The 21,142-nt window shown below is 42.5% G+C and overlaps 1 protein-coding gene across 1 annotated transcript in view; it reads left to right on the forward strand.

Moving 5' to 3' along the window:
• The window catches only part of EDNRA (endothelin receptor type A), a 266,521-nt gene extending 245,907 nt beyond the window's left edge, over positions 1–20,614 (forward strand). The window contains exons 6-8 of the mRNA XM_078676896.1: positions 10,663–10,796; positions 15,659–15,767; positions 19,188–20,614. Of these exons, the coding sequence (XP_078533022.1) occupies positions 10,663–10,796; positions 15,659–15,767; positions 19,188–19,310 (366 nt within the window). The 3' untranslated portion in view covers positions 19,311–20,614. The remainder of the gene's footprint in view (positions 1–10,662; positions 10,797–15,658; positions 15,768–19,187) is intronic.
• Positions 20,615–21,142: the final 528 nt, after the last annotated feature.

Consider the following 21,142-nt stretch of genomic DNA (forward strand, 5'->3'; position numbering starts at 1 on the left):
GGACTTTGTGGAACATCGACCCTGCAACTAGATGCCCCTCACCATCTTTGTGAACTGGGGAATTCTTGTAAAAATACCCTGTTGATGGAACCACAACATCCTTAGAGCATTGCCACAACATCCTTAGATCACCTTTAACATCCTTCATCCCTTGTATCAGAACCACCCCAAAGGAATGCATTGCAATGTGAATAAAGTGCATGGAACTGCTGAAGGACTGCTTTCCCATGGTAGGTAACTGTTTTTGAGGACCCTACTGGTCCCCTGACTAGCTCATTGCTGGGGTTGGTCACCCTAAGTACTTGTAACTGACCACACTGACACCTAAGGTTCGTTGAAGAAGTTTTTGTGTCCAATTTGTTGACTTTGACAATGCTTGTTTGTGTTTGAGTGAAAATGCTTTGGTTTATTATTGCTTGTAAAATATTGTTCGAGGCATATGGGCTGCTGAATTCATATCTGTGCATAGATCGCCGCCTAGTGTTGGGTCCGGATGATTGCACATTGTTGTCCTGGAAGAGTCTTCGAAGTATCACGAGATAGGTGGCCCCTCCCCTGTACTACAGTGCGCATGGGCATCCTCTCCATCCTTAGATTGTTTTTTTCCGCCATTGGGTTCGGATGTGATTTCCAACTCGGAGTTCGGAATCGATAAAAAACTTTTCTAAAAGGCCAAAAGGCCTTCGGGGTCGTCGGTATTGTTATTCGATCGGTGACGACAACTTTCTTTCTGTTATTTTCTACTCATAGCGTCGAATCGGGCCACGCGGCCTTCCTTCGACACCAGGGGCCTTTCGTTGAAGGAACGAAGTCCGTTCAAAAGATGCCCCAATTGTAACTCTAAATTCCCACACATAGATAAACACCCTGTGTGTAACAAGTGTTTATCACCTGAACACAATGAAGCCAACTGCTTAGCTTGTGCGCAGTTTCGTTCAAAGAAAACACTTCGGATTCGAAGAGCAGCGAGGCAGACGACGCAGAAGCCAGCGCCTGACCCTGAGAACATCTTTGAAGACGACGAAGAGGTCGTCGAAGGTGAGGACTCAGACCAGCAGTCGGAGCAGGGGTCGGAACATGACTCCGACTACTACGTCGACGAAGAAGACGACATCGTCGAGGTAGGGGACGACGATCAAGGCATCGGAGCCGTCGAGGACGACTCCAGCGAGGACATGGGGCCAACCGTGAGTACGGCGCCGAGTACATATAATGAAACGCTTCAAACGGCTCAGGTCGAGGCATTGCCGGAAGGCCTTAGCCAAGATCAAAACATCGATTCTATAGCCCCGCAAGTCTGCCCGGCTAAGAATGTAAGGCAAGAGCCATCAGTGCAATATTACCATTCCCTGGTAATATCGAAACCAAAAGTTTCAGAGGCAAAACAGAAACCGAAACTGATAGAGTTCCCACTCTTCGGACCAAAAGACGCAAATTCATTGGCGCCAACCAAACACAAAATGGCCGCCGAGAGGGATGCGTCGATGCTGTCGAGCCGAGAGCCAGTACGCCCAGGGACATGCCTAAGCTAAAGGCCGTCGAGCCGACGAGATCGATGCCGACGCCAAGCAACACAAACAAAGGACTCCAGCAGAAGATGGTTGTCGAACCGAAACAAAAAGTCAACAAGCCGAAGACGTTGCAAACAAGAACACTCGAGCCGAAGACAAGGGTCGAGGCCAAGGGGTCGATCGAGCCGAGGCAAATTATCCCTCTGAAGCAACAAGCTCCGAGGATGACGCCAAGCACAAAAGTGGTTATCCACCAAACAAAAACAGTCGAGTCGATACCAATCACGGTATCGAAAAAAGTCATACAGCCGAGAAAGACTGTCGAAGCACAAAAGCCCCTCGGACCGATAAAATTCGGACTTCCGGTGCACATGCGGCAAAGATCGGTCGAACCAACAACGGAGATCGAACCGACACAAACAAAAAAGGCTATACAAAGGAAAAGAGCTCAAGCACATGAAGAGCAAGAGCCCTCAACAGAAGAACAGTCCAAACTGTATGTAGACCCAGATACTGGCACAATTACCCTATTAAAAAGGAAAATCAGACCAGACACTTATGCTGAACACTACAAAATACCACTCAAAAAGAAAAGAGACTCTTCTACATCTCCAACTCTCTTTGAGCCTATCAGAACACAGGTGCAAGAAACCTATACATATTCTCCCTCACACACAGATGAGGATGTGGAATATGACGATAGTGAACTGTATAATTATCCAGTGGACAATGAGGATAACCAAAATCAACCATGGACTGATGCTGTAGATCCTGCAGATTCTCAGCCCACGCAAGACAATAATGCATACCCTGTAAAAACTTCGCCTACAGAGGACACAGCAGCCTTCAATGCATTAATTGAAAGAGCGGCATACAACCACCACGTGGAAATGCATGCGGACCCCATTGAAGAAGACTTCCTTTTTGACACTTTCAACACTTCTGAAAGATCAGTGAAAACATTGCCAATGTTGAAAGGAGTGCTTAAACACGCTGGGAACATATTTAAAGAAACTACTAGGGCAAGAGTCATTAACCCCAGGATAGAAAAGAAATACAGGCCAGCACCAGGGGACCCTACATATATTAAGGGACAGCTGCCCTTGGACTCCTTGGTAGTATCCAATGCACGCAAACGTGCTAATTCTCAAACCACTGGCGAAGCTCCACCTCCAGACAAAGAGTCTAAAATTTTGGAAGCTTCTGGCAAAAGAGTAGCTGCTCAAGCAGCTAACATATGGAGAATTTCAAACACTCAAGCCCTGTTAGCTAGGTATGACAGGGCACACTACGACACACTTGAGCACCTTCTCCAGCATCTACCTGACCTTTATAAAGAACAGGCAGAATTCCTAATACAAGAGGGAAAGTTGATATCTAACGCCTCCATCAAATGCGCGCTAGACGGTGCAGACACAGCAGCCAGGGCTATCAATACCAGTGTCATGCTCAGACGACATGCGTGGCTCTGGCTTTAAAAATTAGGTTCAGAGCACTTTACTTAATCAGCCAGTGAACCCCGATTATTTGTTTGGGCCTAATGTGCACACAATATTAGACAAGATGAAAAAGGATACCGAGACAGCCAAGTCTATGGGAGCCTTGCAGTCACAACAATACAGAGGCGGCACCTTTCGTCGCTCCGGCAACAGAGAAGCTGCAAGAGGAGGCTCAGCCCAGCAAACCTCATACAACAAAGGGAACACGCAAAACACCTACAACAAAAACAGCAGTGGTGGACACCGTGGCAATAACAGCAAAGGTAGAGGACCAGGGAATAACACGACCAGATCCTCTACCAATACCAAACAGTGACTTCTTGTCACTACCCCCAGACCATGTAACACCGGTCGGGGGAAGATTACAGCAGTTCCTACAAGTCTGGGAAAACATCACTACAGACAGGTGGGTGAGGTAAATTATCCAGCATGGCTATTGCCTAGAATTAATCTCCACACCTCCCAACATACCCCCAAAACACCGTCCTATGTCCGCAGAACACCTACACTTATTGCAGCAGGAGGTCATCAGCATGCTACAAAAGGGGGCCATAGAACCAGTACCCTTAGAACACCAGGGTACAGGAGTGTACTCACTATACTTCCTAATCCCCAAAAAGGACGGGTCTCTCAGGCCAATCTTGGACCTCAGGCCCTTAAACCAATACATTTTATCAGAGCATTTCCACATGCTCACTCTACAGCAGGTGTTACCACTGTTGCGTCAAGGAGACTTCCTCGCAACACTAGACATGAAAGACGCATATTTCCATATACCGGTACACCCAGCACACAGGAAATATCTCAGGTTTACAATACAAAATCAGCACTATCAATTCAAAGTCCTTCCTTTCGGGGTGACCACAGCCCCGAGAGTATTTACCAAGTGCCTAGCGACAGTAGCAGCACATCTCAGAAGACAGCATATTCATGTCTATCCATATCTGGACGACTGGCTAATACAAGCACAGTCAGCCCAGCAATGTGCCAGCCACATGTCACACGCTATTCACCTCCTGCACAGTTTAGGTTTCTCGCTGAACTACCCAAAGTCCCATCTTCAGCCTGCCCACGTACAACAATACCTGGGAGCGACAATAGATAGATGAAAGCACAGTCGAATTCTGTCAGAATAAACAGCATTCAGACGCTAATCCAAAGGTTCACGCCCCAACACTCGCTCCCAGCCCGAGTGTTTATGCAACTGATAGGTATGATGGCCTCATGCATTTTCATAGTCCCCCACGCAAGACTACACATGCGTCCGCTGCAAGAGTGCCTAGCACGTCAGTGGAACCAGACTCAAGGACAATTAAACGACCTAGTGTTGGTGACCAGTCGTGCATACAACTCTCTGCATTGTTGGAATCCACAAAACCTTTGCAAAGGACGACTGTTCCAAGAGCCTGTACCACAAATAGTCCTGACAACAGACGCATCCCTGATAGGGTGGGGAGCCCATGTCCTCCACCACACAGTACAGGGCTTATGGACCACGCAGCAGAAAAAGATGCACATCAACCTACTGGAGCTGATGGCAATTTTTATGGCAATGAAAGCCTTCAAAGTACATCTGTGCAACAAGACTGTGTTGATCCGGACGGACTACATGACTGCGATGTACTACATACAGAAACAGGGAGGAACACACTCTCCACAGCTATCACATCTGGCTCAAAGCATGTGGAAGTGGGCCATTCAAAGAAACATTTTTCTCATGGCCGAACACCTCCCAGGCAAGGACAATCAGATAGAGGATCTGCTCAGCAGACACAGCCAACAGATGCACGAGTGGGAGATTCATCCCACAGTGCTTCAACCATACTTCCAACAGTGGGGACAACCAGAGATAGACCTGTTCGCCACAAAACAAAACGCAAAATGCTGGTACTTCGCCGCAAGGTTCCCACACCCGCAGTCTCAGGGCAATGCGATATCGATGGTCTGGTCAAACAAATTTGCCTATGCTTTTCCACCAGCACCGTTGATACCGCTAGTGGCACGCAAACTGCGCCAGCACTCCATCACGCTAATCCTAGTTGCTCCCACATGGGCGAGGCAACCGTGGTACACCACGTTCCTAGAGCTTTCCGTGGTGCCTCATCAAAGACTAAAGCTAACACCCAGTCTCTTAACGCAGAGCCATGGAGACATTCAGCACCCAGATCCACAGAAGCTGAACCTTTTCAATCTGGCTCCTGAAGTCATAGAGTTTGGCTACCTAAACTTACTTCCTGACTGCATGAACATTATCAAGGAGGCAAGAAGACCTACCACAAGTGGAAACGTTTTGTCATTTACTGTAACAACAAGGACATAAACTCACTAGATGCATCAACTCAAAATATCATATGCTATCTTTTGCACCTACACCGCTGCAATCTAGCCTATACATCTATAAGAATACACTTAGCTGCCATAGCAGCTTACCTTCAAAACAGGCAACACCTTTCCCTATTCAGAGTGCCTGCAATTAAAGCATTCATGGAGGGATTCAAACGAGTAATCCCCCCAAGACACCCACCTTCACCTATCTGGAACCTAAACATAGTATTAACCAGACTAATGGGACCACCTTTTGAACCTCTACACTCGTGTGAGATTCAATTTTTAACATGGAAGGTGGCATTTCTCGTGGCTATTACTTCGCTTAGACGAGTTAGCGAACTTCAAGCCATAACCATTCTTCCAAATCCAGGCTAATAGGGTCGTGCTTAGAACAAACCCTCAATTCATGCCCAAAGTGGTGTCTCACTTCCACATCAATCAGACAATAGAACTGCCAGTGTTCTTCCCAAATCCACAGTCAGTACCAGAAAGGGCCCTCCACACACTAGATGTTAAAAGGGCTCTCCTATATTATATTGACAGGACAAAAGATTTTAGGAAGACAAAACAGTTGTTTGTTGCCTTTTCACCACAACACAAAGGCAACCCTATTTCTAAATCAGGCTTAGCCAGGTGGATTGTTAAGTGCATTCAGATATGTTATCTTAAGGCTAAGCGCACTTTAACAGTTCCCCCAAGGGCGCATTCAACGCGGAAAATGGGGGCATCCATGGCTTTCCTAGGAAACATCCCTCTAGAAGAAATATGTAAAGCAGCCACATGGTCTACCATACATGCATTCACAAAACACTATTGTGTGGATGTACATTCCAAACAGCAAGCTGCTGTAGGACAGGCTGTTCTAAAAACTCTGTTTCAGACTGCTGCAGCTGGCACAGGTAGCCACCGCTAAGGGAGAGACTGCTATACATTCTATGGACAGATATTAATTCAGCAGCCCACATGCCTCGAACGGAATATGCTACTTACCAGTATGCATCTGTTCTTGGCATGTAGGGCTGCTGACATTCATATCGTCCACCCTCCTCCCCGGTGCCTGTCGCAGCTGTAGCATTCATTCTAACTCTCTTTTTCTTGCATGGACATCCATTACTGTACAACACTCCACCTCTGCCACAATGGCGAAAAACAATCTAAGGATGGAGAGGATGCCCATGCGCACTGTAGTCCAGGGGAGGAGCCACCTATCTCGTGATACTTCGAAGACTCTTCCAGGACAACAATGTGCTATCATCCGGACCCAACACTAGGTGGCGATCTATGCACAGATATGAATGTCAGCAGCCCTACATGCCAAGAACAGATGCATACTGGTAAGTAGCATATTCCTTTCTCCGGATCTCTCTGGTAGATCTTTTTCACTCTAGCATCTAAAAACATACAGAAAATATAGTTATTTTTATAAATTGGTGTTGGATTTCTTGCGAGTGGTGGCGCTTTCCACTTCAATTGTTTTGGTGCTGTGTAAATGTTTAACACTTGTTCCTCTGTGTAAGCCTTGCTGATCAGTGAAACAGCTTCCCCGGGATTGAGCTGAGGGTTTTACAGACGAAACCTACTGTACCTAAAATGGTTGCTAAATGTATTTCACTGTGAGCTCGCACAACCACACCATATAATACACCCCATTGCCTCACATTTCCCATATGTCTGGAGTGCAGAGCTTTTTTATATCGCCTGTATGTCAAGACTACTTCTCATAGAAACCCATAATTTTGCAACACAGCACTTTCAATCTCTAGGCCATCAGCCTCAGCTGGCAGATCTTTTTGAACGTCAGGGTTGAGAATTGAAGTGGGCTTGGTGAACAGAAGGGAATAACTAGGTTCCATTGCTAACTGAGCCAATAACAGAAACCAAGGCCTCCTGGGCCAAAATGAAACTAGGAGCCTCGCTTTTGTGTCTTCCCTCTGAATCCTCTGAAGCACCAATGGGACAAGGGGAACAGAGGGATGGGCATACAGCATCTTCTGAGGACATGGGAGAGCTATATAATTCGTACCTCAAGCTTCTTAACACTCCCTCCCTGAAGAGAAGCAAGGAAGAAGGGTTTCCATTGGTTATGCAAAGAGATTTAGAGTGGGATGACCAACATGGTCTGTCATCAAGTGGAATGCTTGATAGCTTAGATGAAAATCTATTGAAGAAGGATTATTCTGACTCAAACTGTCTGTTTAGAGAACATCACCCCTTGAATGTAAATACTTTGAGTTGACAGAAGATATGTGTCCGCCCAAGAAAGGATTTCATTGGATAGACTGGCTAGGGATTGAGACTCTGTACCTCCCTTTCTGTTTATATAAGATTTTGCTACTTGAGTGTCCATTCTGACAAAAGCCGGTTTATTGAACAGAGAGGTTGCCAAATGCCTTCAATTTGAAGAATCGCGGGACTCTGTGTTGGACCAACTGCCCTTAGTCTCTTACTCCCCCCAGTTTGAACCCCAACCCCACTGACTCACATAGGTTGACAAGGCTTGTGGAAAGGGGACTACCATCTGAACTTCCTTTTGCAGATATAGTGGCCAAAGGAGGTCATTTACTAAACCTGGAGGAACTGGAATTTTCCCTTTGTAGTCCAGGGAAGGTAGAAACCAGTGTGCTAGAACATGCTGAACTAGAGGTTTAAGATGATGACGAGACCAAGGTACCACCGCAGTGCATGATGACATCAGACTCTGGACCCTAAACCACCGTCAAGCTGGAGCTGAGTTGGAACTTATTTTGAAGACGCAATTGTAAATTTAGTCATCTCTCTTCTGGAAGAAAGATCCTTGCTCTGTCTGAATCGAGCAGGGCTCCAACGAATTTCTTGTGGCATGTCAAAGGAACCCCAGTGAGGAGTGGACAATGCACACGTGCCGCACATCTTTCTCTGCCTTAGAAAAAGAAAATGCTACAATTAGCCATCCATCTACTTAGGGAAATATATGTATATCTAGCATATGCAAATGAGCCACCACCGGAGATAGTGCCTTTGTAAAGAATCTCAGCGAGAAGGAGAGGCAGAAAGGTAACACTTTTAATCGGAAATGCATGTTTCCCACTCCAAACCAGAGAAAATCTCGGGGATTTTAGAGATATTAGACTATGAAAAAAGGCCTCCTGCTAGTCCAATGTCATTAAAAAATGTCCTTTTGAGATTATTGGACTCACTTGCTGAAGAGATATCAATTTGAACCTCATATGATTCACAAGTTTGTTGAGGTTTTTCAAATCCATAACTGGACAATAACTCCCAACAGGCTCATCAGACAAGCAAGAGTAGTCACTGAGTAGGAATTGAAGCTATTGAAGACCAAAGGAAATAAAACAACACTTCTAAAAGAAACTGTGCCAGAATGATTTCCGTAGCATCTTTCTGTTCTTGGAGGCAATGGTGTAGGAATTGGCAACCTTTTCGATAAGTATGTGAAGAGTAGGCTACATATGTTGCTGCTCGGAGGGCAAAATTAGCAGATGCATATCATCTTATTAGAGAACCTTCCACCTTCCGTTAAAGAAGCTTTGTCTGATGCCAGAGAGGAGGTTGATATCTTGCTGGCCAAGATAGTATTCACTTCTGGTATAAGTGGATTCTTTTCCTCATATGATTTCAATGGATACCTTTTAGATAAGAGATATTGTCATAACACCTTTCTGCGAGCCAAGGGGCATGCACTACTGGGTTCAGCCGTGTTGGTTGAGGCCTTTTTCTACTCCTGTTGTTCCGTAGCATGACCTAATATGGATCCTGAGCAACTCGGCCAAGTTTCCCTTCTGCACTTTACTCTCAGTGGTATCTGTGGATGAGCAGTAACAGACTCCCTCAGGGGCGGCCTGGGCGGGCAGTGTAGATACAGGTAAGTGACCACCACTCATAACTCGAAGTGAACACAGTACTTTGAATACATCAATGTCTAGTGCATGTGGCAGTGCGGCCTACTCTGTGGACACGAAATCAATTGTCTGAGTTACATCACAATCACACATTAGGGTACATTTAGAAATGTGTTATTCTGTATGATGACTGGCATATATCCTCAGGTATGGATTGGGGCGTTCTATTAACAGTAGTAATATAATTGATTGATCAGTCTAAGTGCTTTTGACCAAGTAGAAACTGTTTCAATTTACCAACCCCATTACAACTCACCGTTGTCATGGTAAGGTGCAGTGGCTTGTAACAGCATGCTTGTATTTTGCCACTGACTCTAGTAGATTACAAACATGTGGTGTGGAATATACAGTAGGTTTGCCGCAACAATTTAGACTGTGCCTCCTTTATGCTGAGAAACCCTACTTCTAGGTTCTCTCCTTTTAAATGTCATATTTTTGGACTTCAGGGGCCACCCGACATAAACTTGTACTGGAACAAATGTTTGTTTCCACTCTTATCCTGCTTGTTTAAAAGGGGAAGACAAAATATTTTACACCAGTAGACATTACATAAAGGTTTGTGAACAAGGGTAATAGAAACTAGAACAAATGTATATGGGTGTTTTGTCCATTTTATTTGTAAAGTTCAAGTTGCTAAAATTTAAGACAAAATAACTATGCCCAGTTTTTCATTATGAAAGGCTTTAAATCTACATTGGAAACCTTACATAATTCATCATAAGTGTAAGAAATTAGATTAATTGAGAGGGGTCAAAACCACTCTCAAATTTTAAACACAATCCTTAGCAGGGAAGGTTTAGGCCTGGCAAAAGGTTTATTTCGCCAGGTCAAAATGACAGTTTAAAACTGCACTACAGACTGCCATGGCATGACTGAGACATGTTTTTCAGTGCTACTTTAGTGGGTGGCACAATGTGTGCTGCAGCACACTTATAGCATTTAATTTACAGGCCCTGGGTACATGCAGTACAGTTTATTAGGGGCTTATAAGTAAGATACAATTGAGTGAAGGGCTATTTACCATTCTTAGGGCAAGGGAGAAAACACAAGAACGTTACCACTGATTAGCAGGTTTAACGGGCATAGAGTCCAAACAGCCAGCAAAAATGGGTTCAGCAAAGACAAGCCAGGCATAGGAAGACAAAAAATCTGGGGTGACGCTGCCGCAAATGGCCAGGTCCAACAATAATCAAAATATGTCTGTTTTAAGAATTTTTCACAATCCATTTTTGTCCTAGTGCAAATGTTTTTCTTGTCCCAATGTAGTTTTATATTTAATAAAGCAACATAATTTGCCCCATATTGTCCTCGTCTACTTTATATACAGTATGTCTCCTGGAAATGAAGCGTTAATTGAGAAAGTGAAATATGTGCATTCTACAAACGAAAGTAACATCTCTTGTATAATTATCTTTCCTTCTTCAGCGTCGAGAAGTTGCAAAGACCGTTTTCTGTTTAGTTCTGATTTTTGCTCTCTGCTGGTTCCCCCTCCATTTAAGCAGACTGTTAAAGAGACATGTATACAACGAGAGAGATAGAAGCAGATGCGATCTAAACAGGTAGGTTAATTTTAACTAACCTAATCAGTTGTCTTACTATAAAAGTAAACTTACAAATGTGGTAAAGCTTGTGATGTTTCTTGTTCAGGACTTTCATTGGAATACGATGGAAGCTGCATAAATACTTATAAATGCTCTGCAGGAATAGGCAAAGTGTTTGAACATCACTTGTGAGAATGTTAATTTGACCTTCACTGTAGCTCATCTGTTTATTAAAGAGTTTGATTTCCAACTGTCACGTGTTTTTTAAAAGAACAAGAACTTGCTCAACTTCTCTCGCTTCTAAAAGTCTGCTTGATCACTCAGAGGCCCTACAAAAGCTGTCAACAACCCCAAGGCTATATCAACAAATAAGGATACACTGTTCCCCAGGGGAAGAAGAATAAATGAAACGACACACCGTGAAGTGAACGGGGGTTGAGGGGTATCCCCCTTTCAGAACTAAAACCCTCACACACCCAGCAAGCTAGGTGTCATGCTTCATCATCTGGGTTTTGCTCCTCGTCAGACTGGTGCTGCAACATCTGACGGGCACCCATAAAGGGTCTCTTTACCGGAGATCTTTTGTTCCTACCAGTTGGTGCATGTGGGTGTGAGGGCTCTAGTGGGGGTGTAGACGTGGGAAGTGGGTTAACTTTAAAAAAGGTTAGGTAATCCACTGGATCTCATTAATGGTGTGGTTAACTATCTTAATAAAAACAGTGGGGTGAAGATACACACTGGTACAATGATCCAGAAGTGTAAGTTCTACCTAAAGGTCGACATGTTTTATGCTCTAATAGCAATTCGTCAGGACCAAGTGACCACAGAAGTAGTTGGAAGGTGACCGCGTGCATCTACCCACCGTTGGTGCTCTGCAAGAGTGCAAAGCCCAGCACACTCTTTTTAACACACATTACAGATTCCTCTAAAGAAAGAGCCACAAATGTGATTTAAACAAGGTGTTAAATCAATCCGAGCTCCATCACGTTTCAGTCAAGGCATGACCTTGGTCGAGTTGTTTTTAAAACGAAAACAGATCTTTTTTTATCACACCAAACTATAACGTTACTTTGAACTTTGTTTTTTAAGTGAATATATACATATATATTTACTGGAGAAACGAAAGGTTAAAGCTTAGTTATAGTTAGGAAAATAAACAATTCCCTATACAAACCAAGCTTAAACTACACAAACTTAAAACATTCTAAAGTTATAGTTGTAACTTTCAATTTACAATGTATCCACCACCTTTAAATTATTATAAGTAGCGGACCTCAGTACACATTCTTTTCAGCTCGCAAACCAAACAACACTAACTATAACTCACCACTCTACCATACACTGTGCAGTGACAAATTATGTCATAGTCTAGTTATGGTTCAATGATTTTACATGCTATAAGTGATGTAGTACGCAAAGGTATAACCAGTCCATGGAAAAGGCATGAGTTATTGTAGTGTAACAAGTGATGTGACAAAACTGCGTTTGGAGTTGCGCTGCATAGTAATTTGAAGGTAGTGCATACATTATAAATTGATGTTATAATGATAACTTTACAATTTTTTATATTTGTGTACTCTAAGTTGGTTTTATATACAAAGAATACATAAGGTATTTCAACCTACTATCATTAACCTTTGTTTTTTCTGCTATATGTTAATGGTTTTTATTTTTTAATAATAATGTTTTCCAAATCGCAGTGTGGAGTGTCATTCATTGGAAAGTCGTAAAGCGGAGAGTAGTACAGCACACTGAAGGAGAGTGTCATAGAGTCTAGTGTGATAGAGCGGAGTATTGTAGAGTGGAATCCAGTAGAGTGGAGTGACATAGCGTACAGTGGAGTAAGGTGTTATACAGTGGAGTGGTGTGTTATATCATGGAATGTAGCATTTTAGAGTTGAGCGGCATTTTGTACAGTGCAGTGGCATGCCAAACGTGATGATTCATTAGATCGTGTTGAAATGTCAGTGCACATTGTCCCTGAAGACCATTGTAGATTAAAATATCAGCTTGCCGCGATTATAAGGGAATCTTGAACGTAAGAGTTTGAAATTAAAACAGAATGTTATTAAGAATGGATCAAGTCTGTAATTGTTTCAGAGATAAATGTTGGCTTGATGTCAAAGTGGTGTAGTTCGAATTCAGCCAAGCTTAGATATCCTGAATTAGAGCTATCACGAGTTTCTTGGAGTCAAAATGTGATGTGGTATGGATATTCATGATGCTATAATGTTATAAATCTAATCTCAGGGAATTGCTCTGGAATCAATCGTTTTTTTCATAATTGTCAAAGGAATGTTGTGAAGGACCAGGATAAGAACCGGAGTATAGTTATAGCTGAATATGTACAGTGTGACATGGATTCAGAGCAATGGTAATTTCTCATATCATGTATTCAGCTGTGATAAGGACATGCATGGCATTTCATCATTGAGGCCTGACTCATCCATATGTAATTGCTGTATCCAACGTTGTTCAGAAACAAAGAAGAGATTGGATTGGTTTTTGGTATTGCCCGTAGAAGAGGGTTGATCAATCTCAATCCAACTTAACTCATCTTCTGTATGGCCTTCTTTTAAAAAGTGGGTAGTGAGTTAAGTTGTGGATTGTTTACAAGGAACACTATTTCTTCTTCTGTGTTCAGTCATTCTTATGCAGGCCTTTCTGGGAGTCATTCCTATGTACAGTAGGGGGACGTTTGTCAAGTGGCGCAACTTCCATTGTGTTTTAAGATTAAACTATCCTAGACAAGAGATGGGTGGGTTGAAATACACAATTTGTACCTTCCAATAAGTGTTGAGAGACACTTGTGGATACATTCAAGAGACATTTGGGTTGAAAGACACCTGCTATTAAATTCCTGTGGTGCCTGGCCTGAAAGACTCTCTGGCGGTCATAGTCTGATACAGTCTCATGTAGTCATGAGCCCGTTTGCATGTTTCTGCATGTTCATCCTTTAGTTAGTGAAATATTTGTTATCCATTTTTTACTTTGCAAGGTAACTAAATCATGTTGATTTAGCCTACCTGCTTGGACTAGTGTCATTGTGTTTTTGTTCCTGCCACATATCCATCATGGTCTGGTGTCCGTGTTTGTAGCATGAGTTTTGCCTTTTGTGAGTTTTTCTATAATCTAGTTATTGTGTCATATTGTGTTTGGACTAGTTTGTTAGATTTTCTCGTTTGATGTCATGTCAGGGTTTATCAGTGCAGTGTAGTGCAGTGCAGTGTAGTGATTTATTATTATGTTTATGTTTATTGCATCAATAGTTTTGGTTCTGTAATCTTGATTAGTATACCAGCCTGGTATGAGAATTTAGTTGTCTCGTTTGGTGCACCGTTTTGTAGTCTACTGATTGGTGGTTATGGTCAAGTTGGCATGTATTGTCTTTGGTTGCATGTAACAAAGTCGACTAATAATATGGAAAAGGGTACTCTTCTGGAAGTAGTGGAAGCACAAAAAGGGCTACATTGAAAACAGCATTGTCTCAGTGAACAGGAGAAAGCAGGTGTAGAAAACCACTGCGAAACCGTGCCAGAAGACTATTCCCAAAAAGAGAACTGACTCTGGAAGAAGAATGTACGATTAAACAGTGCTTGCTCAGGAGACACTGCTATGCAGTGATGGCTGAGGAAACAAAAATGCACTGATAAACAGTTCAAGTTCAATAAAAAGAGCAACAGATATTATCATGAAATCTCTTTAAAAAGTCGAACAGGAACACTGCAGTAATGACCTCCACTGGGATACAGAAGATGCTTTTGAAGAGCTTAACAATGATCATATGCAATCAAACTAGCACATACCAGCCACAGCTTTGCTCATTCCTCCCCCATCCTCGGCCTGTGAGGATGTACTGTATAAAAAGTACTAAGCAAGGGTTTCTATCGAATGTAGCATTTTAGTAGTAAACACATCCATATTTTATAAAGACAGACATAGACCCTAAAAAGAATGAGAATAATCTGGATTCTGATTCACAAAGTCTGTTTTTTTCTTGTTTACACTTCCAGATGTCACTCTGGGCTGTAGAAATTCTACCATGCGTGCAGAATCTCCATCACTCATAATTAACACTGTGGCGGGGAAGAGGGTGGCCAGACAGTGTATCTGAAACAATATAGTGCATACCCAAAAACGGTCTAACATTGTGGGTGCCCACAAACATTTCTAATGCATTTCCACACTTCACAGCACCACTAAAGTTACAACCAAAGGAAGCAGATGTCAGAAGTGTAGTTGGTCTGGTACACACCAGCTGTGAATGGCAGTTGGAGGAATGGACATTTCCACAAGGACAGTAAAAATAAAAAAGACAAAAACAAATTGTAACTTCTTCCCCAGTAGGTTTTATGAAGTAAGTGTGGAGCTGTAAATGTCCGCTGTATGTAAGAGAATGCATATTGAGATCTGCTGTTTCTTTGTGAATTGAGTCTCAAATTGACTGCAAACACTATGTATTATGATAGTAAAAGGCACAACCATGTAAACAAATGTTTTCTTCATGTAAACTCTTGGCATTTTAAAGTCTAAGAATTGCTATTTAAGGATTACATACTCCATTGTAGCAGATCAATTGTAGTCCTGCGGTTTCTGGAAAATACCTTATGTAGGATCTCCTTATTTGACATTCGGTATCAATAAGATACATATTATGCGGCACCATGTGTCATAACATATTCATATCATATACAGTGTACTGTCTAAAGCACTTACGATGCCTTAGAAGATATGTATGGGGAAATATGTCTGTTCAGCAGTAGTTAAAGTAATGAACCAAAATTGAAAGCATGCCTTCTTACTGCAATCGTCAGAAAGTGACAGCAACCTGAATACGATATAGACAATGACCCAAAATGTTTCTGGTTTTTCCTCTTTAGTTTCTTATTGGTGCTGGATTACATCGGAATGAGTTTGGCGACTGTGAACTCCTGCATAAACCCAATAGCTCTTTACTTTGTGAGCAAGAAGTTCAAAAACTGTTTCCAGGTAAGGGCAGTTCAGTTTTATGCAGTGCTTTATTTGAGCCGGTGGCTGCCGGTGGGGGACACCGCATTTATTTTTCCACATCCGACATTTATCGATAGCAAGAGAGGGGAAAACGCACAAAGCAGAAAGACTGAGTAAGAGAAGATGGACAACCACCACATAGGGAGAGAGCAGGAACCTGGAGGAGGGATTGTCTGGAAGTGGATGAATTGAAGACTACACAGATTTGGTATTTGTCAAGCTGACATTTTATTGCACTGGCTGCAGGCTTCTAGGCACCGGCACGCAATCATTTACAAATTAAGCAGAAGATTCTTCTAATTTAGAAAACTCTTAAAATATTTAGAAGTTAATCTTTAGCTATGTGTTTTATTTTCCGTAGAATATGTTAGGGGTTAGGGGAACATCATGAAGGTGTGCGCTAGTGCAGAGTTGTGCACTTATTTTGAAATCATTGCATGGGTTAAAGTGCATACCACATGCACTTAACACCGAAAATCTCCACACTATTGCATGAGCTGCAGATCGCGCAGCTCGGAAATTGGGCGAGGCAGCCACTGATGACTTAAGTGTATGCTCTTTCATAATACTGCCCCGCATTCATGATACATCCCCTGAAGTGAAATATAGAGGCATAAAGTGTTGATATTGGTTAAAGTATAATTTTGGATGTTTTTCTTAAGTTCCATAGCCTCAATGTACAAAATTCTGTGTGTTTTCTCCCTTAGGGTCTGATCTAGAGTTTGGAGGGCAGGGTACTCTGTCACAAACATGATGGACTACCCCGTTCATCAACACTTGGTCCGGGCACTCTATTGAGATTTGGTTGAACCGTCAGCTTTCCGTTGATGGTGCCCCAGCTTGCTCCTTCGATGGAAAGCTTACTCCAATGTCCTGGTGGGGTGCTAGCTGTTAGAGTAAGGTAATCAGTCCACGTGCCCTATTTAGTACTGATGGCCTGAGGTCCTTTTTTAGGCACATGCGCTGTCCATTGTCAGACATTTCTTTAGCTTACAGTGAGCTTAGAGCCCACCCATTGTTTACCGTTGGTTAGCATCATTGTCATTCTCATTTGCTTGCTTCTTATTTGATGGCTTGTGGGCTTTACTTCCCTGTTATGAGTTTCTCCTTCCCCTGGAGTATGGACATATTTTTTTGGTACTAGTTTTTTCTTTTTATTTAAGCACTCTACAAAAGTGTGTGTTTTCCACCTATCTCCCTTATGTGTTTCTCTGCTCCCTGTTTCAGTGTTGATCTGTCTACCGTGGGATTCTCTGCCCCGTTACCTTACTCCCGTCTCTGTGTTGCTCTATCTCGCCATGTGTTTCTGAGCTCTCACCATCTGCATAGTGTTCTATCTTAAGTATGCATCAATACCGCCCACCCCAGCCTCCATGTTGCTCTGTCTTGCCATGTGCTTTTGTGCCGCCTCCTTCGGTCTCCATGTTGCTCTGTTGCACCATGTGCTTCTCTGCCTCTTCTGTGTAGTTTCAGTCCCTGTGTTGCTTGCTGTCGTCCATCTCCTTATTGTCCTATCTCACCATGTACCTGTGTGATCCCAATATCTCTGTGTTGCTCCTTTCTCACCATGTGCTTTGGTACTCCCCCTTGTTACTTTGTCTCCCTGTGTGCTCCTCTGTCCTCCTGTGTTGATCCCACCCCCTCACGTTGCTTCCTTCTTGCCCGCATCCCCCGTTTTGCTTCCTCACTCATCTATATCCCCCGTTTTACTTGTGCGCCCCTCCCCAGCAGTTTTTCTTTTTAGTTAGCAATCTAGTTCGGATTGATAGCAAAACATTCTTAAAAAGGGCATGTTTCATTTTGTAGGCAATTACATGAGTGATGCGCACACCTATATAATGACGAGGCCACCTTCTTCAAAAGTTTTTTTTTTAATTCTTTAAGTATAATACACAGTTTTAGAGGTGCTGTGCAGCATGGGTAAAAACCATTGGCAAAGCAAATAGGTCTCTAAGGTCCGACATATATGCTTTGCCAATGCTTGTTTCTGTCCGTCACCATGAAGGAAAACCTTGAGGTGTTGAAAAGAAAAATTTAAATAATGACCCCCAAACTCAGGGAAAATAATCTCTGAGTGTTGAGGTGTTACAGACATTAATTATTTGTTTTTCCAAAACAAACGTCCCAGTCGAACAAAAGGTTTTGTGGATGGCAGTCAAAATTGATGGCGGTCATACACCAAACTTTTTCAACCTATAGAGGAACTGCCGTGCCGGCGGTCCCTCTGAAGGTTTAGAGATCCCTGCTGGGTCAATGGTGATCTCTAAATGTGGTGGGCAGTAGACCGTAATGTCGTCTGCCACCCTGAATGATGGACTACTGCCCAACAAACTCTTAATCGGGCCCTTAGTCTTTGTACATCTTCCTTATTGAGTCGTACATTGACAGTGAAAAGACAACATAAAGCATTGTTATTAAGTTTCAGTGTTAAGTATATGTTCTCTAATGGTTCAAGAACAGTAGCAGCTCCTGGACGGAGTGCTGCTGTGCAATTCGGCGTTGCAGCTTGCGCAATGTAATTTGTTTTATTTATTTATTCATGTACTTACTTAGGTTCGGCGGTATGCCGGAGTTTACTACTCCCCCACCCTGCCCCTCCCCCACCCCGCCCCACCGCCCGCAGCAGTCCCTCCAGGAGCTGCTACTGTTCAAGTATTCTAATTTGTTGTCTCCGGTATATTTACGACAAGGTTCCAAAATTATTTGTTTAAGTACACAGCTGGATTATTTTAGCCATACAGTATGAATTTTTGGAGACATGAAGGAAGGATATGCATTTCTGATATGCCAATAATACTTTTAGCAATTAAGGCAAAACAACAAAGTATTTAAGTTCACAAATTGAGAGACCCAATTAATAAGCATTAATCACAGTCAATGAACATACATATGTTCACAAGGGTGATACGTGGAATGTAACACTTTGAAGATGCAGTCCTCTAGTGATACAAACTGTGTAAAGTGATTTATCATATATAAAAAATACAAGCATTGGCATAGCCAATAGGTCTCGCCTTTGGGACCGTATACGTGATTAGTCATGCTACACATTATGCTGACTTGTAGGTATGATGATACTCGTAATATATATGATGCAATGACAGAAGCAAAATACAAGTCACGCCAAGCACTGATTTTAAGCTTGCGCATTTTAATCCGGTCCTTAATTACATTGGCCACGCCCCTTTGGGAGACCCCCCTCCAGTTTTTTCATCCCACTTAAAGTTCGAGCAGCAGCAGAACGCTGACCAAATCTTAAGGTTTGTAGGAGTGACATTCATCCCGACTTGCTACCCACTTTTTTGCGATGCCAAATAATCTTACTGTTGCCATGATGGGTATGACTGTTGCAGGTGACGTAGATGTGAGTTACCTTAACTACTGTTTGTTTTCTTTCAGTCATGTCTGTGCTGTTGTTGCCAGTCGCAGCCATCGAACACCATGGTACCCTTGAACGGAACGAGCATTCAGTGCAAGAATCAAGACCAAAACAATCACCACACCGATCGGAGCAGCCACTAAGACACTGTTTTCTTAGACATAGCAGGATGACAACAAAGACTAGGCTCCAAAAGCTCCAGTGGTGGAACATTGGTCAGGATGAAAACAAAATATGGTTTTGTGAGACATTTGCTACATATGAAGAAGTTGATTGGCAGTAGAATGGAGTTTTTGGCCATTACTGATGACGTTGTGCAATGAAAAACCTGTGATTTGTAGTCATGGATCCACTAAAGAACCATTGATGATAAACTGAAACGGCCAGAACATTGTACATTCTGCCCAAACAAGGTGTTCTTTTGTCTTCTACCATTGTTTCTTTGCAACCAGCAAAGAGTAACGACATTTACTGGCCTGTTTTTACAGTTATTTCTTGGTTTTTAATGGACAATGCAACCAATATCCCAGGACATCAAAGAAGTATTTCACAGAGTAATGGCTATATTCTGCATAGGACTGTTAAGCGTGAAGTGGAAAACCTACTATAAGGAAATGTATGATAGAGATTAGCATTTTTAATATATGCATATTGGAATGGGACTTCACCTATTCTAGCATGGTTTACAGTATTAACTTGAGTCCATGTGAGGGACGTGTCAGTCAGTTACCATTGATAGGACTTCTAGATCCCAAACCAATGCTGTACAAAGCTTGGCTGTGAAGAACAGGAGACTTCATCACGGGCACACCCCTATGGCACTTAGTCACCAAAAGGGAGAAATTTCAGTATGTGATGTATTAGAAATATATATTTTTTATAAAAATAATAATAATAATGAAAAACATTCTTTTCTCAAAAAGGAGGTGGGGAGCATTTCTTTTAAATGACTTCCTATCTTCATTATAAAGCCAGGTGTATCTTGCACCCCACCTACACCATTTATTCTCCATGGTAAAAGGTGTAGTCCCGAGATGTTGCGGTAAAACCAGAATCTGAAAGATCCAAGCACTGTTCTGTGGTGTGCACCAGCAGAAACATGTTTGAACAACCTTTCCAATCGCAATCCTGTAATTTTGACTCACGCAGCTCATCAGTGCGGATGAAGTGTATAAAGTGTCAATATAGATACACTTGATATTATACTGTGTACATACTGTTTTTTTAAACATATTTAAGCATGTTGTTTACATTTCTTTGTAACCCACAGTGAAGGATACAGTGTGAATATCTCGGGGGGGCTTGTTTCATACCCAGAGTTAATGCTGATTGTCGTGTGCTCAACAGTGGAAATAAAGAGCAATGTTGTGGGTAAAGGAGGAGCCAGGGAGTCATACATCAAGAACATGTGTGTTAATATATAATAAAAAAAATATGTATTCCATGATTTCGGAGTTGCCTTGCGACTGTATTACTTTATGTCCTTTTCGATTAATGCATCGCTCTTGGAAACTAGGAGCAACATCACTAAGGAATAGGCATACATCAAATGTAATAAAAAGAAATGGTCAATTTAAGTTGCTTAAGGGTAAGACGAAAGGTTCACTATAGGAATCCTGATATTCCTAAATGATGTTGCAGCTACAGAGTAGTCAAGACCTTTCATTGCCACTGGCCCCCAGAAACAAGTCCCAAAACGTTTCCAGCGCTGCTATGAGCCACATGAATTTCACATTCTCCTCTTCTCAACAAATTTCAAACCTCCACCAATATCCATGTTCATCCATAATGGCAATCGATGGTTGGAATGTGTACAGGAGCCCTCCTTGCACACACATGCGGCCCACCTACCCCCAGGGCATGAGCCCTGCAATTGACCTATCTCATGATATAAATGTTTCTGGTCCTCCATTGTTGTATAATGGGAAAAACTAGCAATGTATGTACTTTAAATTCCAAACGTTCTACCTGTCAG

Source organism: Lissotriton helveticus, chromosome 2_1, assembly GCF_964261635.1.
Source record: "Lissotriton helveticus chromosome 2_1, aLisHel1.1, whole genome shotgun sequence".
NCBI classification, from domain to species: Eukaryota; Metazoa; Chordata; class Amphibia; order Caudata; family Salamandridae; genus Lissotriton; species Lissotriton helveticus.